General features: G+C 38.0%; 1 protein-coding gene across 5 annotated transcripts in view; it reads left to right on the forward strand.

Moving 5' to 3' along the window:
• Nucleotides 1-7,443: 7,443 nt before the first annotated feature.
• Nucleotides 7,444-27,641, forward strand: part of LOC109411098 (G protein alpha o subunit) — a 289,726-nt gene continuing 269,528 nt past the window's right edge. Inside the window, exons 1-2 of one of the 5 annotated variants that reach the window (XM_062852047.1) lie at nucleotides 7,444-7,764; nucleotides 16,322-16,870. In XM_062852047.1, the coding sequence (XP_062708031.1) occupies nucleotides 16,753-16,870 (118 nt within the window). In that variant the 5' untranslated portion in view covers nucleotides 7,444-7,764; nucleotides 16,322-16,752. The remainder of the gene's footprint in view (nucleotides 7,765-16,321; nucleotides 16,871-27,641) is intronic. The other 4 variants (XM_062852050.1, XM_062852049.1, XM_062852048.1 and 1 more) reach the window with 4 other exon arrangements.

Below are 27,641 nucleotides of genomic sequence, written 5' to 3' on the forward strand. Positions count from 1 at the left end.
GCTATGGCCCTTGTTCCACTCTACAATTCGTTCTTTGACATCAAACTTCTATCTCTTATCGTTTAACTGCAATTTCGATTTAAACATCGCATTTCAGATCATAAATTTGCAACTGTCATGGTAAGTACCCTGGCCAAGTTCGCAGGGGTTGACGGTATTAAAGTGAAGGAGTTTCATTTTGATTATTGTAATGTAGTGTTCTTTAGTGAAACATATCACCTTTTTAACACTTTAATGCGCCTCCAACGGTTCATCACGAACCGGCTGCTGCACATGGAGTATGGCTGATCATATGCATCAGACATGCTCGATAAACAGGATGAACCGCCGGGGCTCAGTAGAGTCTATTCCCAAGCAATAGTTCCAAGTCGGTTGGATTAGAGAAGGTTTTGATGATCGTTACAAATCCTAATAAAAGTATTATAGCATTTGTGACAGGTTTTGGAACCTTTTACAGCCATCTGACTTCAAAATGTTGTTTGGGCTCTATTTCCTACGTTTCTCGGTTGATTTTTATTACATAGTAATTTATTAATGTCATAGTCGCTTTTTCGGATTTTTACAATGTTAATTGGTCATATTTTCTTTAAATAAAGCAATAAAAATCGACCGAAGAATCAATAGTGGGAAGGAGATTTGCAGCACTTAATTGTGCTGCTAGATTCAAAGCTAACGTGCGAACACTTAAGGCGAAACTGGAAGCATTTCCTCAATTTTTGGTTTTTGATTTTTTATTGAATAACGAAGCAATATTTTCAAAATCGGTTTTCGTGCACATGTAGAGTATGGATTAAGGTATCTTCTGAATTTTTTATGTAGTGGAAAATGTTTTTCGTTTTTGCAGAAACCATTTTTGAACAAAATTTCACATAAAAATGGTTTCTGCAAAAATGGAAAACATTTTCAACCTCAAAAAAATTCAGAAGATACCTTGATCCATACTCTACATGTGCACGAAAACCGATTTTGAAAATATTGCTTCGTTATTTAATAAAAAATCAAAAACCGAAAAAATGAGAAAATGCTTCCAGTTTCGCCTTAAACGCATTGTTGACGTCAATGCGTTCGACGTGACATTTTGGACAAAAACTGACTGCTTTATATTAACTGAACAACGTTACTTGTGTTTGACTAGGTTGACATTTCTAGGCTACGCTTGAGAAAATGACATGATTCATCTAGGTAGTACCGGTAGGACAATTGAACGAATTTGAATACACAGCGTAACAAAAATTAACTTTTTGTCTGTCTCAAGAGCAAACTTATGTGTCTCCGAAGGATTTTGGGCCGCTGAATCCGAATCCGGGCTCAGATTTGCTCTAACACGTCACAATTTTGAGCTATACCTCAATTTATAGGGCAAAATATGCGATTTTGGGCTTTTTTGACTGCAAGCCATTAAGCAAGGAAATATTTTTTTTAAGTAATCAAAAGGTTAATTGGTCAAATAACATCTAAATTAACGACTCATGCAAAATATTTTGTTTTACCAAATCGAATTTGATAGTTTTAAGCGATTTATGTTAGGTACTATATTTCCCATATAAGTCACCCTCCAAAAGTTGCATGCAAGTTTTCATGCTAACATAAAATGCTTAAATCTATCAAATTTGATTAGGTAAAACGAAATATTTTGCATGAGTCGTTAATTTAGATGTTAATTGACCAATTAACCTTTTGATTGCTTAAAAAAAATATTTGCTTTCTTAATGGCTTGCAGTCAAAAAAGCCCAAAATCGCATGTTTTGCCCTATAAATTGAGGTATAGCTCAAAATTGTGACGTGTTAGAGCAAATCTGAGCCCGGATTCGGATTCAGCGGCCCAAAATCCTTCGGAGACACATAAGTTTACTCTTGAGACAAAAAAATGTTGCGCTGTGATATTTTTAATAGTATTTGTAGCGGGATGAAAGTTGACATGAAATCTTTATTATTTTAAAATTTTATTGCAATCAACTGACCAACTTGGCGTATTTTTGATTATCTAAAAAAAAAAGATGTTCAGAAGTTCAGTTACATGTTTCTGTGGATTTTGGACCGATGACAATTTAAGGACACATGAGATGAACACAAGTAGAAAACGATTAGCGAAATCAAGAAAACAATTTGACACAGGATCGACTATATTTTAACATACAGGGTTCAAGTTATAGCCAGTTAAAGCGATAAGAGTCAAAAACATGGGAAGTTCAGTAACTACGTAACGGTTGAGATTTGACCATATGCGTAGAACAATTTTTCCACCATTTAGGGTCCTCTATCACCCTTTAAAAAGTTTGCACTCATGAACCTAACACCCTGTATACAAACTACCGCCCAACACAGACCACTTTTCTACGCGAAAACAAGCCCAAAAAAAATCTAACGCGCGTCTTCACCCCACTAAGGGGCACAATCCTTTAGTATATTCTACGCAGAAATGATCTGAACGCGACGCTTTACATAGACTAATCTAGGAATGCTTGAATCGAATGTAGTTTGAAATGCTTGTTAGTATTGATGAGATCGTTGGGCCAGGTTTTACCCTGGCAAGTATATTATAGTACACATTTGCCAGGGCCCGTGGAGCAGTAGTCACACGTTCACACGTTCACGCTATGGGTTCGATCCCAGTGCAGATACTTGCAATTATTCGTCAGCTGCTCTTTCCCCCGAGATCAGCTGCCACTGACCTTCTTCTGATCTAATGGCTCTAACAGACTCGGATAATTGGATATCGGCGAACGGCAGCTCATCATGGACCCTCATCAATCGGACGCGTAATAATAACTTTGCAAAATATTCAATTGCTTTCTAAGGAAGCAAGATGACGATTTTTCCAACGTTGTCCTCAGCCAGTCTAAAATACAAAAATTACCCTACCCAAGACCCTACCCATCCTTTATCGTGCCACTAGGCCAATTATGATTTTCAATTAACTCCTCGGTCGGTGCACCGCTTCAAAATGATTGACGATAGAACGATCGAGCATGCACCGGACTCTCAGACGAGACAATCTGCCATTTTGAAACGATACTCTTTGAGCCAGGTACTTATGCTTGCCAGATTCCAGACGGGAAGCGGCCAAAGCGCAAAGCCCCAAGCTGCTGGTCTTGAGCCGACGGCTTCTTCCGGGGTAGGCACTCAAAGGAAAGGCGGACAATACAAAACGGAACGGGCAACGGAAAACAAGATTTCTAAAGCAAAATTATTACCGCAGACAGACGTTCAAGTTTGACTCAGCAGCTTGTGTAAAAAACATGGCCGCCACAAATTGCCAAGTGGCAATCAGCGAACAGATGGCGTTAGCGACGTTCATATTCAATCGCTGCCTCACATGTGCGTTGCGACCAACAACTGTCACCACGGTCGTCTTCCAGCCGGATGGCGGGAAAAGACCACACATGTTGCACGCTAATAATGTTTCCACATAATTTGTGCAGAGTAAATGGCTTTTATTTAATGTCTAAAATCTTTTGCACAAATTAGCGCAGGACTATTGTAAAATATTTTACACATTAATACTTTTATTTTACATAGATTTGCTTGAATAAAACTGCATTTTGATGAACTTCACTCACATTGGAAAATCTTTGTGAATGTGACGAAAATGTAGGAATGATTTTGACAGTGTTTGTTTTGATTTTATTTTTCGGTGGGTGGTGAATTGGGTGGTATGTAAGCGGCTGGAAGCACGTGGTTTCTCAAACTGTCAACTGTACGCGACTGCACTGTGGCAATCGGTTGCCTAGGTGTCGCTAGTGAAAATTTACATAGAAAATTTGAATAAATTTGTTCGAGCTAGAACGTCTGTCTGCGTTATTACTAACTGTGGTTCAGAGGAGCCAAATTTATTAATAAAGAAACTATAAATTTCGAGGTTATGTGTATTAAGGTTATGTGTATTAAGGTTCATGTACATAGTAGTTTGGAGACGAGCTCACCGGTACGTTGCGGCCGTTGCTGATGCTGATGATCTGGTAGGCTGTTGATGCTGGAGTTCCGGATGTTTCGGATGATCTTATGGTTATTCAGCTTCTTCTTCACTGCTTCAGTCACCTTTACAAACTCATGCTCACGTGGAGCGGACCTGGTGTGGTGGTTAGAACAATTGACTATCACGCCGAGGACCTGGGATCGAATCCCACTCCCGACAAACTCGCAAAATGTGAGTTCTTCCTTCGGAAGGGAAGTAAAGCGTGGGTCCCGAGATGAACTAGCCTAGGGCTAAAAATCTCGTTAATACAGATAAAAAAAAAAAAACTCATGCTCATAAGAGCTTACGGCCATTGTTCCACAGGGTCCAGAGAGCCCGTCACTACCACGCATGCTACCTTACCGATCAGCCTAAGGCAGTGGTCACCAAACTGCGGCCCGCGGGCCACATGGCCCTCGAGAAGGTTTAGTGCGGCCCGCGATCCTATTTTGAAATATATTAGAGAGATTGCTAAAACTAAAAGCAAACATTTTTATCAAAGCCCTTTTCAGAAGTATAGAATTGAAATTTAATTGAAAAGATACAAATAAACAAAAAGCTACATATTTTTAATCAGTATAGCTAACTTTAAAAATCAGTTTCATCTGCAAAATAACTATGCCCAAAAAAATACGACTTTTTCATTTTGACTCTGTAATATTATTGTTCAACAGATAAATGATGGCTTGTATGTCGAAGCTTAATCCTGAAACTTTTTGAAACTTTGATCAAAATAAATTCTTGATTGCCTTGCGGCCCGCAGCCTTCTTGTAAAATTCAATTGTGGCCCGCGTATACTGTAAGCCTGAGGACCACTAGGCCCTGGGTGGCCTCTGCTGTACATAGTAGCCATCTCCATTCCACTCGGCCTATGGCTGTTTGTTTCCACTTGGTCGACCCACCTAGCTCGCTGCGCACCACGTCTTCTGTACCGGTCGGATGGCTCTCGAGAACCATTTTAGTCGGGTTACTATCCGACATCCTGATGACTTGACCCGTCCACCGTAGCCTCCCGATTTTCGCGGTATGGACGATGGTTGGTTCCCACAGCAGCTGATGCAGCTACTACCGGTCTAATCAGCGTTTTGTAGATGGTTAACTTCGTGTTACGGCGAACTTTATTCGATCTTAGAGTTCTGCGGAGTCCAAAGTAAGCACGATTCCCTGCCACAATGCGCCTCTGAATTTCTCTGCTGGACCAGCAATGTCGCTTACGTCACTTTGCAGAATTACGGCAGTGGTGTCGTTGTCGGCGGTCACCAGTGAGCCCAAGTACAGGAATTCTTCAACCGCCTCGATTTCATCACCGTCGATATAAATTCGGGGTGGCGGGCGCGGTGATTCCTCTTTGGAGCCCTATGCCATCATGTATTTTGTCTTCGACACATTAATGACTAATCCGATTCGCCTGGCTTCACTTTTTAGTCGGATGTACGTTTCCGCTATCGTCTAAAATTTACGAGCTATAATATCAATATCATCAGCGAAATCATGCAGCTGAACGGACTTCGTGAAAATCGCCCCTTTCGTGTTTATCCCCGCTCTATTTATTGCACCTTCTAGCGCAATGTTGAACAGCAAGCACGAAAGACCATCACCTTGCCGTAACCCTCTGCGAGATTCGAAGGGACTCGCGAGTGTCCTTGGAATCCGTATTCGTGCATAATCTGCCATAGCTGTTCTCGATCGATTGTATCATACGCCGATTTGAAATCGATGAACAAGTGATGTGTGTGCACGTTGTATTCGCGGCATTTCTGCAACACCTGGCGGATGGCGAACACCCGAGTAGCACACATGTTCTACAAAAGTATATGCAACCCTTGTATGACCGAATTTGGTCATATAAGAGTTACATATGCACTTCTAGAACATGTGTGCTACTAGGGCATCTGGTCCGTTGTAGCGCATGAATCCAACCTGATATTGCCCCACGAATTCTCTTGCAATCGGTGACAGACGGCGGCATAAAATTTGAGAGAGTACCTTGTAGGCAGCGCTCAGTAGTGTGATCGCGCGATAGTTCCCGCAATCCAACTTGTCGCCCTTTTTGCAGATGGGACACACGATATCTTCCATCCACTCCTCCGGTAATACTTCCTCCTCCCAAATCTAGGTAATGACCCAGTGTAGTGCTCTCACCAGTGCTTCTCCACCGTATTTTAGTAACTCGCTTGGTAGTTGATCTGATCCAGCTTCTTTGTTGTTTTTCAACCGGCCAACCTCCTCTTCAATCTCTTGGAGGTTAGGGGCTGGAAATCTTTCGCCCTGCGCACGTACTCCTAGATCTGTTACCGCGCCACCTTCGGTGCTTGCAACGTTGCCATTGGGGTGCTCATCGCAATGCTGCCGCCACCTCTCGACCCCCTCACGCTCGCTCGTGAGAATACTTCCGTTATTATCTCGGCACATGTCGGCTTGTGGCGCAAAGCCTCTGCGCGAGCGGTTCAGCTTCTCTTAGAACTTTCGTGTGTCCTTAGCGTGGTACAGCTCTTCCATCGCTTCGCGATCTCGTTCTTCCTGTTGGCGCTTTTTCATCCGGAAGACTGAGTTCTGCCTGTTCCGCGCCTGTCTGTAACGTGCCTTATTCGCTCTCGTACGCTGTTGCAGCATTCTCGTCCATGCTGCATTCTTCTCGTTTTTCAACTGTTCACATGTTAAATCACCCTCCCCCCCATTACCGATGCTTCATACACTAGGCGCCCCTCCACCTTTTGCCAAAATTGGCAAAAACCCCTCCCTTAGCGCCACTTCTGTGCACGGGCCTGCATCAACCTATGAACTACCACGCGCCTCCTTTTTCTGCCGTCATTGCTGATGTGAAGATCCCTATGGAGCCTCCTGGTGTTTCATTAAAAGCCAAAGCGCAATATGCCAGCGTCTAGGCCAGCGTGCGTTTTGTCCCACCCCATAAGGTGCTTTGCCTCCCAAATTTTACCAGCACCAGCACCTATTTGGTAGCTGTCTTTTCTACTGTTTGAAGTTTAATGTCTATCTTAAGTACTGTGGTGAGCAGATGTACCCACCCAAATTGCGTGATACCTGTTACATACCCAATACCATGCGCTCGGGCGAAACCGTGGTCATCCAACTATTGAACACCCAGCGTCTCCATTCCATAATCTGCGCCATATCAGTCAAATGGAGACGCTTGGTATTCGAAGGGTTTGATGTTCGTAGTTGAGTCCTGTTGAGTATAAAGAGACCTTCACTACAAACCGTGCATTCAAACCCACTCTAGGGATATGAACGCAGTCAATTTCTTCTACAGAACGCAACCCAACACTTGCACATGCATTTACTGTCGCAACATTAGCATAAAACAGCAGCATACCTTGCACCCCGCAGCATACACAACGGTATCTGTGTGGCGTGAAACATGGTGCAAAACAAACGTCAACCCCACGAACGACGGTCGACGAGGGCCCTCGCGGATGTGTGCGTGCCATTCTCGATCGACTCGAGAGGGTGTCAAACTTGGGCGATGAGCGAAGCAAGGAAAAGTCAAACAACAAGTACAAGAGTGTGCGAGCGAGTTTTCCAGCAGCAGGCAGGACGGGCGCGATTTGGGCAAACTAATTTGTGCAAAATCACCACCGAAAAAGCAGCAGCAAAATTTATCAATGAAACCGACCCGGCTGTAATCGGTGAAGTGTGTTGCTTGCTAATTGCCAATAGTTTTCGCGAAAACCGCGCGACCAACTGCCCTGGAACCGACCGACGACGGCTGCCTTTAGTGTGGAAAAGTGTTCTCTGGTGTGAAAAGTGAAGTGAGACTCCCATCTTTTTTCCTCCCTGCTAGTGCTGTGGTTAGTTACTTTGGGTGGATGGAAAATTGTTTGTACGAGTGGTACTAGTGCGATAGGTGGAAAATGTGAAAATATTTCACGAAAAAGCAGTGAATTTGGGAATTTTCGAAAAAAGTTACACGAATGAATTGTAACAGCATGTAGCATGACATACAATTCACAAAAATCAGGACGAAGATAACAAAACTCAGTGGAACATCTTTTAGCGGGTGGACGGACATATACCATCGCCAAGGACTTCACCCTCAAATCAATGCAGCATCCGGCTTGACATAAACAGTTCAAAAGTGCCCTCTTCGAGTCGTGGATTACCTCGAGTCGAGATGATAATAGCAGGGCAGCTCGTGGACGGCCTATCAGATATAGGTGTTGAGCATGCAATTTATTCGGTTCGTGAGAATAATTCAATCAATTGTGTCTGTTTTATTTAATTACCGTGAGAAAGGTGCACACATAGCAAATCTGTTTTCGAGTAATTTGCCTCCACAGGCGTATTAGGTGAACGGTGTAAGGGGTGTCGGATCTGTCAATTTTTCCCGAGTGTTTTTTGAGTTTTCATGTTTTATTGAAACGGTACTTGCGAAGCAAGTGCGTAGCAAGGAAAATAATTGATTGGGGCCTGAGGATTTTGGCTCCAGAGATGCAAAATTTGATGAATATATTAATTTTGATGAGACTTTATTTGACGCAATCCATCAACATTTGATTCAAAATTAGAAAGGATATTGTTTATACTTTTCACACAATATGCTCTCTTCCGATTTCTGGAATTCTGGAAAACTTGTAATAAAAACTATGATAAATTCCCTGACATAAAATCTGTACAATCAGTGTCACCAAATGTTTATTATTATTTTTTATTTATCAATTTATCCAGACTTTCAAGCAAGACACTGTTCAGTAACTGTAGTATTGTGTAACATGTTGAGTTAGAGTACGCTGTGCCTAAGGGACTGTCAGATAGGATGGATGGAATAAAGTCATTGAAAATAATACCCCGAACAGAAAAGAGTACTTACTACAAGTAACTTAGTCACTATTTTCATGTCAGCCACTTAAAATCTGTAACACATTTTTAATACTTATAACACATAATTCTGCTAAAATGTTACAATTTTTAACTATGTTGAACATTTGTGCTGACACAAATAATAATGTATTCTTCAAATTTGGATTAGAGTTTGAATTTCTTTTTCGCTTTTCAGCAACACATTTTTCAGAAGACACCTGAAGAAGGTTCTACACCTGCGTCGAAACGTTAGATTTATTAGTAAAACTCGTTTCACCGTTAACATTGCGTAATTGTGTTTCCGATAATCAAACCAGAAAATTATTCAACAAGTAATATAAGTTTTGGTAAGGTTATTAAAAGGGGGTTAAAAGGTGTCTCTATAAAATCGATTTTTGGTATCAAAATTAAGTTCTTAGAATCCTGAAAAAGTAATCAAAAATCCAAAATTATTCAAAAAATCAAACCCCATTTAAGTGCAAATCATGCTTCCTAACTCCCCAATCTCACTTGATCGAGGATTTCTATAGGATGTTCTTGAAGAATACCAGAGAGCTTTTAGGTATTTTTTGAGATTTTTAGGAAGACATCTTAGAGGATGTCGTGGAAAACAAAATGTTACTGAATGCCTACTTAAACATGTTGGATCTTCTTGTGGGAGTTATGTACGATTCAGGATAATTCAGGAAAAATGCTGCTGAAACGTGTAGAACTCATTCATCATTTTAACTCAAATTTTATGTAGGATTTATTACACATTCTTCAAGAATCTTATGAAGTGTTTTGCATTTTTCAGCTTTTTCTTATCAAATATTACTAACATCCTGCCAAAAAATTCTAGACATTTTTCTAGAGAATTGTCAAACATTTTTTCATATAAAAGATTCAGGAATTTCTCTTAAAATTCATAAGGGACTTTACTAGACACAAACTGAATATTTTTTTCGGAAATGATAGTTTGGCTAAAAACAAATAAGAATTACGTATGAATTGATTTGCATTGAACCCATCAAGGAAGCTTCTGAAAAAATCGTAAAAGCTTTCTCGAAAAATACCGTAAAACGGAGCATCATTGATCAGCAGGATAACATTGATCGGCTTGACCAACCTCATGAAATGTCCAAACGAACATTTTTAATTGAATCAGTTTCTGCTCAAGAATAGTATTTCGTAATCTTATATTGTTGAGCTACTAAATAACATGAAGTTCATAAAAATTTGGTTTCATAAACATATAAAGAAATCGATTTTCCTTAAGTGTGTTTTGATTTTGTCTGTATTAACGAGATTTTTAACCCTAAGCTAGATCATCTCGGGACCCATGCTTTACTTCCCTTCCGAAGGAAGAACCCACATTTTGTGAGTATGTCGGGAGTGGGATTCGATCCCAGGTCCTCGGCGTGATAGTCTTGTGTTTTAACCACCACACCACCGTAACGTAATACGACACATTCTCAAACATTCATATTTGGCATGAATACTAGATACAATATTACAGGGTGCGGCAGGAAAAAATGCGAAAAGTTCAAGGCACTATTACACGCTAAATGTGGGATATGTATGACTATTTTTTTATGACAGTGTATCAGTCAATGTCTATATTCTAGGACTGAAAAATAAAAATGAACATATTTGATGTTTAACATGTGATAATGTAGGCCTAATAAGCGGATATCAATAAACTGCGCGCCCAATGGTCATTGAACAAAATGACTATAACAGTAACAAAATTAGCTCAAATTCGATGAACAACCAGACCACACTGATCCAGAGCCATGTAGTTTCACATACCAGATGAAATAAGTACATATATTTGATGATATTGTAGAGAAAATCAAAATTTTTGTTTTATCAGATGCGAAATTTAGCGACCTGTGCGATTTTCTGCGGTTTGAAAATTCTGGTTGTCTTCATCTTCAGGCGCCGCCCTGTAAAGGTTAGTGACCAAAATGGGAAATTTTTTAATTAACTTTTCAGAAAACTAGCCTATTATAGATCATGGAACGTTGAAACATAGATTGGTTAATGTCAAATGGACGAAAATGAGGTTTGAAGTTGAAAAACACTTTCGCATTTTTTCCTGCCGCATACTGTAAGTTAGATATCACTGTATTAACTCAATAAATACTATATCCCAGAGTTGGATTTCTTAAACGAAGCTTTTATGAAAGTGCTCTTTTTCAATAAAATAAACGATTTATTAAAAGTTGGTATTCACTTCCTTAGGCTATTGCCTACCTTTAGGCGTTATTCGCAGTTCAGAGAATTTTATTCCTAAAATAAATCAAAAAGTGCATAACTTGTAAAAATTTGGACAACATATTCAAAATCAGGGTCCCAAAATTTAGTAAGAAAATGTATTTTCAACACAAACGAACGTTTTTCACTAAGGCAATCAATGTTACCCTAAATCAACAAAATCAAAAATTTGATTGAAAAGCCTATTTAAACAAGTTTAAAAGATTCAAAATAGGGTAACCAATATAATTTGGACCCCCATATATTTTAGACCCCCTGAGTCGTATTATCACAAATTTCAAAGATTTAATGAAGAGATTGCGAAAATTTCAAGAATCATTCGCTAAATTAGATTCCTCTGCATGGGCAGCAATCATTTCCGCACTGGAAAAAGCATTATTTGCCTTGAAATACATTTTTGTCAATCTCGTCATCCGTGTCAGTGTCGTACCATGTTTACAAAAAGAGATTGCGGTGCTGAGGAAACTTGCAGATGTAAACGAAAACGTTTATCATTCTAGCGCAATTAATTCGCAAAGTTCGTCTAATCAGCCTTTGTCAATCAAGTAATTAGGATGTGATCCAGCATATTCAAGTGGCAGATTGGCAGAAAATAGTTTCTAACGGGTTTAAACACCGGGTGTCCAAAATACATACTTAAGAGGGTCCAAAATATATTGGGGTGCCCAAAACAGTGAAAACTGGTGCTTCAAAAATAAGTTATTTTCGTCAAATTTTCAGCCAGAAATGACCTTGTGGGTATTTTTAACGGACAGTGGAGGCTTTAACGATCATACGAGCATCATCATAATGTGTAACACCCTCTGAATATGTATGCTTTTGACTTAAATTCAAACTAATGTCCTCTAGGGGTCCAAAATTCGACCGTTACCCTCCTTTTTCAAGAAGCTTAACACATACTCCGAAGGACAGTACTTGTTTTAAAAATATAAAACATGTAGTATTTGCCTAAACAAAAGAAATAATCAAGAAAAATCGAGAATTTTGATCGGAATTTTTACGGTACCACAAAACAAAACAAAAACTCGAGTTTTTTTTCATCCTTCAGAAAATATTTCTAAATACGGTGCTCAAACTTTTACTTTTTCTTAATTATTATCACGAAATATAGACAGAAATATAGACAGGAAAGTATGCAAGACAGAATATTTGGAAAGTCTTAAATTTTGAATTAAAATTTAAAAAAAATGGGATTTACCAGAAGTTTTTTTAACTTTCTCATGCGCTCGTGCAAGAATTGCATGGTTTTTCTGAAGTGTTATACCTACTGTTTATAACGCAAAACTATTTTTTGCATTGCATTTCACGATTTTCAACTGCCAATATGGTTATTGTGTCTGTATGAAGTTCCATACAGTACTGGGCATAATAAAGTACGCATTGGTCGATTTTCATACTAAATGCTCATGTTTGGAGCTCTGAGTCTCAGGTTATAGTGCACAGCTTGACTTCAAATTTTAACTGGTGACTCTTAAAAGCTTTAAATATAACTTGTTAAGAAATTAGACTTTTCCATGCAAGATTTTAAAAGTTATCGCAAATCTCTCATTAAGAAAAAGTAATAATGGAGTAATTTTGAAACTTCAATAGTTAGACGAATATATTATTCTGCAAAATTGATCAGTCTAACGAAACGCACAATTTTTCTGAACAAACCGTTTACTTAAAACATGACGTTCACAAATTAAAAAAAAATCGCAATTTTACTATTTTTCTGGAAATGAGAGTTGTGCGATGTCATAAAAAGTTTTGCTCAGAAACATTTTCTTTTCTTACAGATCAAATTTCATGTTACTACAAATGTACAGACAAGATTTGAGCTGCTCGGTGCATTATAAGCAAAGATTCAACCCCCCATACATGAGCATTTTGTATGAAAAACAGCCAATGCGCACTTTATTATGTCCAGTACTGTATATCCACGCCATATCCTACATCCCTCAGCACGACTATGCTGAGGATGGTGGGTTCAGTTTCCGGTCGATCCAGATTTTTTTCTCTGACTTCCTAGGACAGAGTATCTTCGTGAGCATAGATTTCACTTGTGCAAAGCGACACAAATGGCACGTTATAATCGAATATTGGGATTTTAGGGCTGGATCGTAGACCACCATGTAGACTCCTACTTTTCTAAAATAATTTAGTATAACTTACGTTCATTAGCTATAGCAGTTGCGTTGCAAGTAATTTGTCAAGCATTTGTTCAGAAATTCATCGGAGAGTATTCAGGAACGCTTTTTAATTATGCTTACCAGGGAGCCCTTATCACATTGTGTTTCACAATACAATGCCGTTTTTGTTCTAGCCTTAGCACAAATCAAGGACATTTGACAGTGATTCCGTCAGAAATGCTTCATGAGTTTCCATCAGCAACGTTCGGAAGAGTTGTTTCAAAAGTGTATCTAGTTAGTGTCTGAATCGATTAACTTATTTTTGGGGCACGATCAGATACGTACAATGTCTAGCCATGTTTCGAAATTCAAGTCAATCGGTTTGAAATTGACTGAGTTATATGCAGCGTAGCAGCAAGTGCCCAAAATAGGTCTCCTGCCCAAATGGTCCCAGACCCTATTTTTTAGGAATTTAAGGAATTTGGAAAACACTTAAGATTTCCTCCAGGGATGACTTCAGAAACACCGTCAAGGATATTCTTTCTTTCATAAATTATTTTCCGGAATCCACAAAGGATTCCTTTAATAACTTTTCGAACTTATTTGCAAATTATTCTTCGCAAAATATACTTCAAATACCTTAGTAAAGCACAGTAAAACACTAATTTCGGATATGAAGGAAATTTTAAAAGAATTCCGAGACGAATTCTTGAGAAGTGCTTTACAAGAATTTTGGGAGAAATTATAGGTTATTGAGAGAAAATTCTGAAGGTTTTTTTTCTAAAAATATCTGTCTGATGAAGTATGCAGAAATACCTGGAGGAGGTAATACCCAAAGAACCTTTCTTACCTAAAGTAAGAAATACCCAATTTTTTTTTGTTATGAAGGCTCAAAGAATGTTATGAAGGAATCTATTGAAGAGTTTCTGAGAAAAATAAGGAAGAAATGTCGAAATAATGGAAATAATCCTGGAAAAAAAATCAAAGGATTTATATAACATTGTATGAATAAAGAATACAAGAAGGAAAGCCAAAATATCCTTGTAAAATTTCGTCAAAAAACACATCGAAGAGTTTTCGAAGAGTCCATGTGCGAATTTGGTAATAAATCTTTGGAGGACATTGTGAAAAAAATAATTGAAGACTTCGGCGTGGGGGGTTTTTGTCTGCCAAATTTTCTGAAACTTGGTCATATAATTTAGATAGGTTGAGAAGGGTTTGAGGCCAAATCCGAGTTCAACAGGTTTAAAAAAAAACATGACGAAGAGAACAAAACTGCCGAAAATAAGTAAGTTCCCGTAGTTCTAAAAGGAACTTGTACACAATGGTTTTTAAGACCTACTCATTTCTAGGATAGAAGTTGCGTTCTGTAGTACAAAAATTGCAGCATTAGTTTCTGAGATATATTTAGCCATGCAAAGCCAAAAGGCGCATTTTTTCTGAATCCCCGCTGAATTTTGTTTTTCCATTTTTTCTTTCAACATTTGCACTACGTTGGGTAGCCCACTGAGTCTGTCGTATTTCATCGATTACCAATGTTTGCTTCTTTTTACATTTGTTATTCATGGGTCTGCAGCATAAACCATTTCTTGTTTCTCACCGAGAATTGTCCGCAGCACTTTACGCTCAAAAACTCTGAAAAATTTGTGGTCAACCTCTTTCAACGCCCCTGTTTCGTGACTGTAGAGTACCACCGGTGGAATCAGCAATTCATGACACGGTCAGAAAATTCACACATTTTTGAGCTAAAGTGGAACAACTCAAAAATGAGTAAATTGCATTTCCAGCGCTAACGCTGGCCCAAGTGCGAAAATCTCATCAGTTTAAGCCGTATAATATTTTTGATGATGTCAAGAATATTATACGGCTTGAACAAGTTGGATTTTTGCACTTGGGCCAGCGCTATCGCTGGAAATGCAATTTACTCATTTTTTGAGCTGTTCCAGTTTAGCTCAGTTATGTGTGAATCTTACTCATTTTAGAGTAACTTTTTCTTAGTGTGTACTTCAACGACATTGTGACTATTGACACAAATGATCCAGAATACACAAATACATATTTCAATAGATTCAAATCAATCTTCAACAATTACTATCTCAGCAGGTAGAGTTTATTTTCAGGACTATTCTCGGTGTCTGTCGTCTTTCTTAGATAAGCGTAAGCTTCATCTACGCTCTATGATCAATATTGTGGATTTACCGGCTACTTGTATTCTACCGGTCGCTTCAATATAGCCTCCAAAGTAGCCGTTTTATAAAAAGAGTAACCTAAAAATGTTTTTAAACATTTTTTTGCATGCGCTATTCCTCGTTGCCACTAGCTATTCAGCGACATTTAGGCGGATACAAATTTAATTTTGACTTTTTGTCTCCCCCCCCTTCAAAAAATTTTAGCAAGATTTGGCATTTTGAGGGGGCAGATAAAAAATATTTATCAAAATATCGGGTTTTGCGAAAAGTTCTTTAACAAATCCGATGAGTTTTTAATATTTTTCAGATTAAATACTTTATTATTTTTATCCCCCCCCCCCCTCGACCAGCCAAGGAGTGGTGGGACAAAAAGTGAAATAAATATTTGTAACGGCCTTATTGTTTGACAATTAAGTTGATTTTTATATGGAAACGGCTACTTTGTAACGGCTACTCAAGTAACCGGTAGAATACAAGTAGCCGGTAAATTCACAATACCGATGAAACCACTATCGACCACAAAACCGAGCAGCATGTACAACCGTATGCAACCTGGTAGTATCATTCTTCTGAACGACAAATCTCCTAATTATTCCTTTATGTGCAATGTTTAATAGTAAATTTGATAAAGATTATGCTTCAATCCATCCAAGGTCTCAAACGAATCTTCATCCTAACAGAGGGTGAATCTATAGAAATCAATAATACTTGCTAGGACGACCCCTTCCCCACGTTCCCTTGATACGCCAACGTTAATGCTCTGCTGCATGTGCATGAATTGTTTCGCGTTAATGGTGCAACCACATCAATGAAATCTCAATCCATCATGAAGGCTCGATTCGATGAAATGTTAACCTAGTGCCGATGCATTGAAATGAGACGTTAACATTTGTTCCATTCAGTTTTGAACGTTTGTGTTATACCATAAGATAACTCGCGCTAAGTCCGTTCGGTAGATTTGGTAATGCAGTTTCATTAATTCGTGACAGCTCGGTGCCACAAAAGGAAATCTAAAGGAAAACATCTGTTTACTTAGTGGTAGTCTCTAACATAAATATAGGGACGACGTTGGATGTATCTGCTACACATTGCCGCTTATAATTCGGGAACGCAAGAGCAAAGCGTGTAGCGAAAAGGCTGATAAATAAATAAGTTCGCCTAATATAAACAAGTGTGAAAACCGTGTCGTGTGGCGAACGGCATCAGAAACAGATCCACACAGCCATCGCATTGTCCGAACCAATAAACAGATAAGAACCGTGAAAAAAAGAAGATTTTTACTCGGAGGTAGAACCTCTCCAAGGAGTCGTTAATTTTCGGGGTCAAGTGAACTCTTGCAGAGACCGCTCGGTAGATTGGGTGGTGGTGCAGATATCGTTTTCGACTAGGAACCGCATAGACGCAAACCGGAAACATCATCATGGGATGTACATCGTCAGCCGAAGAGCGCGAAGCCATCGCTCGATCGAAACAAATCGAGCGAAATCTGAAGGAAGATGGAATTCAGGCAGCTAAGGATATCAAACTTCTGCTACTGGGTAAGTGTTGCATTATTTTGTCAAATTTACAATTTGAAGAACATCGTTTATCGTTTGAAAAGTCACTTTAAAAAAATAATTCTCGGAATATCTGAAATATTTGCTAGAGTAAATTTTGCGTAACCCGTAGACCAAACTTTATGGACCAACCTAGGTATCCACTCATTTTACCACACGCCGTGCAGAAAAAGAAAACGCTCAAGTTATGTATGTTAATGTGGTATTTTAGAAATTACAGAAAATTATTAAGCTTTTCCTAGAATTTATCAGCAAAATAATTCCAAACAACGTTTACATTATCCATAGATCCATAGATGCCACGAAAGTTCAACTTATTAGATGCAGTGGCCTAATTTCCCCAACAGGGGAGGAAAAAATATTCCATAGATCCTAGACATTGGTTATCATTAAATGGCTATTTTTTATAGCATTATCAAACAAGCAATACAATAGGGTTTTATTTCGAATATTGTAGGCGTTTTTTCAGTAATAATCTTATAATTTCTCATTAAATTCCACGTGGAATCCCTTCATAAATTCTGAAAGGAAATACATAACATTGTTTAGAATTAATTCCTTGGTTTTCGTCAAAAACTTTTAGAAAATTCATTTGAAAAAATCATTAAACATAACAAAATCAAGAAAAACAAATTGAGTGATTTCGTAAAACAGGGCTTTTAAACTTTCCCAGTTTACGACCCACTTTTAATTGCAATAGAAGTTTTGTTTCGAAAAAAACTTAAATCCACAAATATGTAGTTGCAAAAAATTTTTTGGCTGGATTCACAGTGAAAATATTAAAAAAGTATTTGCATCCTATGAAAGATTCGTATTTTTACCTGAACTGTAAGGTCGTTTTCAGTCATTCGATTTTGGAGATAAATCAGCCTCGGACTGAAAGTCTCGATAGAAAAAAAAAAGCTTCCTGGGATTTCTTTTTCCAGTATTTCATCAGGGATTCTGCCCAGGATTGCTTCATTGATTTCTCGCGGGTTTTCTTTACTGATGTCTCCTGGGATTTATTCAGAGATTTTTCCTTCCGGGTTCTTTCATTGGTTCTTCTCGAGATTCATGTATGGATTTCTCCCGGGATTTGTTCAAATTAATTGACTGATCCCTTATGGATGTTTTTCTAGTTTATTTTTTTCAAGGATTCCATCAGACAGGAATCTCTGAGGATTCATTAACTTCTCACGTGATTCCCTTAGAAATTCCTCCCGGGTTACTCAGGGAATCTTTGCTTCTTCCTGCAGATTTTCCCCGGGATTTCTTCATTGATTTCTCCTGAGATTTTTAATATATTCCTTGATATTCCAGAATTTTAAATTCTTCCAGCTCTTTTTCGGGATTCCTTCAGCGATGTTTTCTGGTATTTGCTTTGATATGAGTTCTATCCGGGATTCCTTCTGAGATTTCTCCAGGTATTCTTCGAGAAACTTCGTAAGGGATTCCTCTCAGAATTCTTCTTCTCAATAAATTCTTCTAGGATTCGTTCCGGGATGTGTTTCGTATCCCATCAAGGATTACTTCCGGAATTCCTTCAATGATTGGGATTTCTTCTGGGACTGTTCCACAGATTATTCCAGAAATTGCATCAGATTTTTTCCCTGGGTTTTCTCCAGTGCACAATGGTCCACGAACCAGATTTACGAGGAAAGATGCATTCAGTGCCTTCAAATGATTTTTTAGACAAATATGGTCTGCTACAAAGTTGTTTTTTTATTATAAGGCCCTCTTTTCAGTGAACATGAAAATTGGGGTGGTCCATATTTTCAAAGCATTTGAAAACCAAACTTTTTTTTTGCTAGAATAACTATATATATTCTTCTGAAAAGTTGTAGATGTATAAATTTTGAACAAGTTTGCTAAAGACAGTTTTTATGTAGCTTCAAAATTGACCGATCTAGAGATATTTTTCTGATTAATCTTAGGGTAATTCATGAAAAAACGGGTTTTCTGGCTCTAACTTTTTCAGTTCTGATTTCTCATCAAAGTCTCCTAAGAAACACTTGAAGAGCATTTGATAACGCATTTCAAATTTCTCATCAAAATTGTCAATGAACCACTTTAAGAGCTTTCACATGCGCGCGGAGAATGTTGCTACGTCATTTCGTTCAAAAGATATTGATGCTTTTCTAGAAAAAATTGGATGTTTTTTACTACTTTTTTCTTTAGTTATAAACATAACACCCCTCTAATTTTTTGATTATGTTTATAATATTTCTTCTTTTGAAAGCTGCTTTTCAATAAACTGTGATTTTAAAGAAAAGCGCCTGTAACTTTTGAACCAAAATAGATAACGACCGTCACCCTGCACGAAACGACGCGTTTTCAAATGCTCGTCAAGTGTTACTAAAGCGACTTTGTTGAGATATTGGAACTGAAAAAGTTACAACCACAAAACCGGTTTCTCTTGAATCACAGCAAAATTGCCTGAAATTGATAGATCTTCAACTTTTCTACAAGAAACAACTTTGTAGAAGACCATGTTTGTCTAAAAAATCATTTGAAGGTACTGAATGCATTTTTCCTAGTAAATCTGGTTCGTGGACCACTGTGCAGCAATTCCTTTAGAGGCTTATCTTAGGCTGATTCCTCCTGGAGTTTTGCTCAAGTTTCTTTTAAAGAATCCTTCCGAGATTTGTTCAGGGAGTTTCACGAATTTTTGCTGGGATTCCTTTGGAGATTCCTTCTGCTATTCCTGCATTAGATCTTTATTTTCGAGTTTCCTTTAGCGCTTCTCTCGCAATTCCGTGTCATTAACTTATTCTTCCCGGTTTCCTATATGAATATCTCCCGATATTTCTTCGAGATTCATCGCGAGGTTCTTTTAATGAATACTTTAAAGATCCTTTCAGGGTATCCTTCTAAGATTTCTTTCAGGAATTCCTTCAGCGTCTCCCACAGCGATTCTTTAGTGATTCCTTAAGGTATTCGTACTGAGATTCCTTTCGAGATTCTTGTTGCGATTCCTTCAATGATTTTATCAAGGATTTCTTCTCGGGTTTCTACAGGGGTTCCTTCAAGATTGTTTCAGAGATCTCTCCCGAGCACAGGTGAAACTGCCGGAGGTGTCAGGCACCCCCTACGCCTACAGTTTAAAGGGAATGCTTTGAAATATACCGAGCAGAAGGGAATAACAACAGCATAAGGAGCTGTGTTATTTGGGCAAAATAACTGAATAATACAATCGATTATTTTTAAGTTATTACCATAACATATTGTGTTATAAACTTGTCTGTCATAAGCGGCAAAACAACAAATTCCATAACAAAAAAAATGTTCCTGGAAAACCATTTCAATAACTTGTTTTATTCGTTTCAATAACAACTTAATAACAGTGAATTCGGAAAATATTTCAATAACAAATTTTGATATTAATATGTTATTGATAATAAACGGAGAGCAGAACTTGCTATGATATCAAACTTGTTACTAAATAAGTTATAATACTTATTATATAACATTATTCGCTTTTGTCTCACAAACCTGCCAATAACATGAGGTTCATCACTCTGACGTAAGAAATATTGTCAAATTATCGAAAAATACTATATTCAGCTGTTAATTCATTCTAAGAGATTTGAAGTCGCAAGATAATCTAATTTCTCAATTTCTCAAGTAATTTCTATATTATCAAATACGACGAGCTTCGATTTCCACCTATAATTTATAAACTGTTATACTTTAATTATTTTCGGAGCACGTGTGACCTTTGTTTTTTTTTTCGGCATAGAAACTGAAGAATTTTTAGAATGCTCAACAGTTTTGCAGAGAATTTTTGGGATACTGGAAATATTGTACAAATTATTACAATTTTCCTGGAAAGATTGTTTTAATTCCCCCGATTTTTCCTTGAATTCTACAAGAATTCCTCCAAAAATTTTGCTTTAATTTCTCCTGAATTTCCTCTGGTGATTCAGAAGTTTTTGCAATATTTTTTTTCTGAAATTCCTATATTTATTTCTCTAAGGATTCCGTCAAAAACTTCTTTTATTTTATCAAATGACGTTGTCATAAAATTCTTCCAAAAACTTGTCGACAGATTTGGTCATAAACTTTTCCATAAACGACTATACAAATCTTCAAGAAATTTCTCCGAGAGTTCTTTGACGGAATCTTTCATGGATTTTCTAAGACTCCTCCAGAATCCTGCATAGAATCCCTTCAAGGGTTTCTTCAGAATTGATAATAATTGAATTTTATTGGCTTTTCTCGGTGAACTTAATACTACTCAAAGAAGGAGGGAGTAACGAAAGTAATGAAAGAAACGGTGGATAGAATCGCAAGTGTGCGACGAGAGGAATTGAATAGAAGTTGAAAATTAACAAAGGGCCATAATTGAACAACACAATCACAACGACGACCCCTTTGTCTAACGTCCTCGTGTTGAACGGCTAGGTACTAGTAGTTTGATGATGACTACTAGCCCTAGACAGGCAAAAAGATCGTGGTTGTGACCTGTTAAAAGTTGTTCGGCTTTGCTTTCGGTTCTATCGATCTGTGACACTTTCAGAATTTCCTGTAATCATAAGTCCTGAAGTTCATCTTAAGATTTCTCTGAAAATTTCTTTGAGGATTTCACCATGAGTTTTTCCGAAGGATTCTCCAGGAGTTTTTCAAAAGATTCTTCCAAGATTCCTAATAATTGCTCAGAAGAATCAACTTCGGGATTTTTAAGAAAATTGCGCCAGTAGTTCTCTTGAAGACTTCTCCAGGGATTTATCGAAAGGTTCCTCCAGAACTTCCGAGTGCTTATCCGAAAATTATTTACGGAATTCTTAAAAGGAGTCGTTCAGGAATTTCCTTTTTAACTGAATACAAAAATGGAACAACACAAAGGGACAGGTCATAATTGTCGAATTGTTGCTGTGTTCTCAAAACTTGTTACTTGTGCTATTGCTGATAAGTTGATCAACAGTACTACAATAACTAAACTGTTACTTGTACAAAACATGCTAATTAAATGTAAATTAGTAAATGTATATCAATAGCTTGATTATAACAAAATGAGATTGTCCAACAAAATTTGTTATGGAAAAGCTATGCCTTGATAATTTAATAATAACAAAACAAGATATAACAACAGGTTATGCGATTTCGTAGTTATTAACTTGCTATTCTCTTCTGCTCGGGATGAGACGTTAAATAATGAATGGATGAGCTAATTTTTTATTTTATTTTTAGGGCACCCCCTGGCAGAAATTCGTCCATTTTCCCGGGATTCTTTCAGGCGTTCCTCCAGGGTATCTAAAGGGATTCCTTTTCAGATTCTTTCAGGAAATACTCCAAGATTCTTTAAGGGGCTCCATTGAAGGATTTCTGTCGGTATTCCTTAAGTGGTTTTTCTGTTCTTCTTTCAGGAATACCTTCAGGAATTCCACCCAGGTTTCCTTCCTTGAGTCCTACCGAGATTTCCTTCGTTGATTTCTGCCGGCATTAATTCCGGAATTCTTTCAGTTATTTGTCTTGAGATTCCTTTAGGGATTCCTTCTGGGATTTCAGCTGGATTTTTTCAGGGATTGATTTTTTTTCCTTAAGGGATCACCCCCCGGGATTCATTCATTGATTCTATAAGCTTTAAGGGAATCCTTGCGAGATGATTTCTCCAGGAATCATAAGGGTCTCCCCTACCAGAGATTACTTCAGGATTCTTTAATGTATTGCTTCCAAGATTCCTTCAAGGATTTCTGACGGGATGGGATTTCTTCCGTTGTTCATTCCGAGGATTTCTCCTGTGCTTTTTTCGTGAGGATGAATTGCACTAAATAATCCTTCCAAGATTCCTGCAAGGGTTATTCCACGTGAGGAGTAAGGGTATTCTCCGATACTTTAACGAGCCATGCATTAGAGGACGTTCATAAACCACGTAGTCCACGTAGGTGGAGTGGGGGTGGGTGGAATCTGGCCAAAGTCTACGCTATCTACACATTTTCAAATTTTTGTATGGACAAAAGTCTACGAGAGGAAGGAAAGGTCTGAGATTGCAAATATGCTACAGGAGGCAGGAGAGTGTCAAACATTGATAAAAAAGCATCTTTATGGGTTGAAATATAAACGACTCCATAACAAAATCAGAAATTGCCAATAAAGAAGTAGGGCGGGAGCAATGATAAACTACGAAATTTCTATAAACAAATCAAAATGTATAAATAAATCAAAATTTCCCATAAATATTTGATTTTTGAGCAATATCCACATATCCAAGAATTTGCCCGGTATAATGCGAACAGAAATGTTATCTCTTTCTAAAGTCCGACGAGCGTTAGCGAGTTCGGGCAGAAAGCGATTGTCTGTTAAATTGTACACATAGTTTCAGTCTTTCTATCATAGTTCTGTGTTGTTTTTTGTTGGAAAAAAATATAGCTTTTTTACCGCAATTGTTGATTTATTTGAGAGAATTCTTAAATTTTTATTGCTCGAAAATCAATTATTTATGGGAAATTTTGATTTATTTAAGCACTTTTTGATTTGTTCACGGAACTTTCTTCAAGTTTCTCCAAGACGTTTCCGAAATTGTAACTGGCAATAGTTGCTGATGGTTACTTACAAATTCCTTAGAAAGGTCTAGAAACAGCACCGTTATGAATTTTTCAAGTTTTTCAAAACTTTTTTTTATCTATATTAACGAGATTTTTAGCCCTAGGCTAGTTCACATCTCGGGACCCACGCTTTACTTCCCTTTCGAAGGAAGAACTCACATTTTGCGAGTTTATCGGGAGTGGGATTCGATCCCAGGTCCTCGGCGTGATAGTCAAATGTTTTCACCATCACACCAGGTCTGCATCACATTTTGAATATATTTGTGTACACTGAAAATTGGTTGATATCATGAAAATGTTTTTGGAATACTTTTTGAAGCAACTACTTCGGAAAATTGGACCGGAGTTATGTGATACAAGCTTAAGCCATCATAATATCTGTTTGCCCTACCGTTTTGAACGTATTGTCGTAAAAAAGCCTGGTATATGTACTTGACAAACTAAACAATACAATGTTTTCGCATTATTCTAATTTATTTTGCTACGTAGATAAACCAATGTTCCAAATAGGCGAAGCATGTCGTTGACACTCTAGCAGCAGCGGCTGTCGGCCTGGAGAGCCTAATAATGATCGAATCACCTAGATAAGACCGATCTAATTATAATTTCCCTCCCTTCTGTACGCATGTTATCTACGTGCTTGGTCCTACTGATTGCTGAATTGCCACTGTTGCCGGCGCAATGATATCGATTGTTATGTTGGTTGGTACGAGTCTCATGTTTTCCAGCCGGTGTAGAATACACAATTTAAATGCAACCCAGAACAATTTTCCGGGAAATTTAAAGCTTCGAGGTGCAGTTTGCCAAAAGCAACAGAAAATGGCATACACATACGGCATAAATTTTCGTTCCTCGTCTTGTTGGGTATTCCATACCGTCGGGAAGCTACGCAGTGGAGTTTTCATGCCAATTTTCGAAAGGGGGTGAAAATGCCGAACGGTCCTTATCGTACTCAACTGGTGTCCCATGTGGTTCGTGCTGTGGTGCGGTGGTCTCGGCGGTGAACGAAGGTACCTAACACAGGTGACGATATCCGCTCGATGGATGATTGCCAGCAGAACTACAATATTGCCGTATTGACATACCATGGAATTGAGATTAGAAGGTGTCACACCGATCTAACACCGCAGTTGGGTGGGTTTTGGCTCATTATCAGAATTTGTGTATCACATAAACAGGAATGTGCTCGAATTGTTATTTTTAGTCATTCATTCATTGCATTCATATTAGTTTTATCCCGCTTTGTCTGCTTCTAATGTGGTCAGAGTACTAAGAAAACAAACATAGTTTATCCCCATATCCATATTGATGGTCGGTGGTACATTTTTGACTTTGACCTGTGTTTTTTAATACAAATCGAAAAAGTAATCGAAAAAAAACTACTTTCAATCACCCACAGAGCACACTCACACAAGGAGATACCTTGATCCTTCCTTTAAGTGTGTATGGAAACCGATTTTGAAAATATTGCGCCGTTATTAAAAAAAAATCATAAACAAAAAAATGAGGAAATGCAACCAGTTTCGCCTTAAGCTAGCGATCACTAGCTTAGATGAATGACGGAGAAGTAGATTGTTACAAAATTAATTATTAAAAAGAATTAACTTATCACGAATACATAGAACCTTACAAATGTACAACTAAGGGACACTGCAAATTGACACAATACAACACTAAACATAAATGTGTCCTGTTATCCAGATGGATAACATCTTCTGATCACAGGATAACGAGGTTTCATGTATTGGTTTGAGTCCAAGAGTCATCCTGGAATTGTATTTTTATTGGCAGTTTGCCTTTTAGTTGACAGTCACTGCTGCTGCTTTCATAGCTTTCATAGAGTTCTATAACTTGAAGTCCGTGTCAGGGAAAGGTTTGTATCTTTAGTATTTATCCGCTAAAAGAAATAACATGAAAGTTGGCAATTAAAATAGGATTGCACTTCAGGAGCCACTAGTCTACCAGAACCCTACAAATGTGCATTAAAATTAGGCGAATTTTACAAGTCAAATTGAAACATATAACACAAAGAACTCTCAGAGACCTCCAGTTAGCCTTGTGGTTAAGTCTATGGATCGCCAATCCGGAGACGGCGGGTTCGATTCCTGTTCCGGTCAGGAAAATTTACTCGACTCCCTGGGCATAGTGTATCATCGTACTTGCCTCACAATATACAAATTCATGCAATGGCAGGCAAAGAAGGCCCTTCAATTAATAACTGTGGAAATGCTCAAAGAACACTAAGTTGAAGCGAGGCAGGCCAAGTCCCAGTGGAGACGTAGAGCCATAAAGGAAAAAAGACGAAGAAGAAGAACACAAAGAACTCACGAATGTTGCATTTTGAACACATTAAGCAATTATTTTGTCTTATTAATGTAACAAATATTTATACCCGTAACAAGATCTCACTGTTTTGTTGAAAAAAACTAAAATTAAATACCTATACGATTCGGAATTCAAGCAAAGATATCAATAAAACTTGTGCCTTTATAATCAATTTCTGCAATTGTGTTAAAGATTATTATTGAATGTTTGAAATAAAGTTTTTTTCTTAGACTTGACTGTATATTGAGTTATTCAGCACAGTAACATCGAACTTCCTGTTGCAAGTCACGTACAATGAAAAGAAAACATTAGACCGTTTTGCGGTTTCGCGCTTTCAACTGTTTCAACCCATTTGTATTCCAAGTGTGAGAGATTTAGGAACCATGCGTGTACTGCAGAACTTACTTATCCTAATTGCCACAAAAATAGCTGCTTCCAGTAGATCCGAACATGGTTTACCCTTCAAACGGTTCCATCGAGGATTGATGGAATGTGCCGAAATACTTCGCATTCCAAAAGCAACGGTGAAGCAATCCATTGAAGACCAATTTCGCTGCAATGATCAAACTAAGCTGCTAGTTCACTGTGTAATGGTGCAGCTTCACACGTGGAGTGATGGACCGGGACTGTGGCGATCTGCCCTCATTCAGTTCTTTGAACCCACGGCCTACGAAGGACTATTCGAACCTCGAACCGATATGTGCTTGGGAGAAAATTTGGCTTACGTCGACGAGTGTGACTTTGTTACTCGTGCCTACGTTACATTCGAGTGCTTCTATAACCAGTATGGAAATTTGGCGAAAAATGTACATGAAGTAATCCTCAAGCAACCCCAGCTGATAAGTGCGATGGAAACGTGTTTCGCAATAGCAGATATCCCACGACCTGCAATTCAACGATTAACTGTAGAAAACGTACTAAGTGTTCCGGAAGCACACTGCCTGCTGTACATATTTTCTCTTCGTGCTGGTTTGTACAATGAAGCTGGAGGTGTACTGATGGACAGCATATACAGTCAGTTTGGTAATACAACATTGGTGCAGTTCGGGAAAATCACGTGTGTGCAACACCTTCTTGAAACCTCTAGATTCGCAGACCGATGTAGTATGTTGAATGCCGTGTACGATCGTTGCTTGTTCGATGCAATTCCCATCAATGAACTAATAGTGACAGCTGCAGAACATTTTTAGAAAATTCAGGTTAACGGTTATCAAATATAAGTGCTTTACGCTAAAAAATGGTTGTTATATATACAAGAATTATTTTTAAACAATTATAAAACCGTGTGATATGTGAGTCTTTAGGAGAGTGTTCCAATCATGTGTTGAAAATATGAAGAGTGTTGATTTCTACCCTTGCACCTCTAAGGTGCAAAACCATTTCCACCGATTTTTTTCACGGTAATGGATTTCCCGAACGAATCGTCTCCCCAAATAGACTATTTCCCCGTTTTTGTCCATGATTTCCCATAGCTCTGTGCAGTAGATACCACGTATACCGCTTAAAATCGATGATGCGTTGGGATCTTTCCATTCAGGTGCTCATCTAAATGGTGTTTACATTTTTCAATCACCTCACGTCCGTCCGTCAAGGGGCTTCCGTTCTTATCCTTGCACATTTCAGCTCGCAGCATGAAGCCGTTGCGAGATACGTTCTTACCCAAGTAACAATTTCATTGCTGATTGGTTTTCTTTGATTTTTATTAGGGTTTTATTACAGCAATAATTAAAACTCACAGTTTTATTACTGCTTTTATGAAAACCATTGATAAAATGTTTTATAGTACACTTGAAGATATCCATAAAGACAGATTTTAAGAGTAAACAAAACTTTCCGATTTGTAAACCTTCTGGTAATCATTATTACCACAATAAAACTGTTAAAACTCTCAACAGATGGCGATC

This window comes from Aedes albopictus, chromosome 2 (assembly GCF_035046485.1).
Source record: "Aedes albopictus strain Foshan chromosome 2, AalbF5, whole genome shotgun sequence".
Taxonomy (NCBI): domain Eukaryota; kingdom Metazoa; phylum Arthropoda; class Insecta; order Diptera; family Culicidae; genus Aedes; species Aedes albopictus.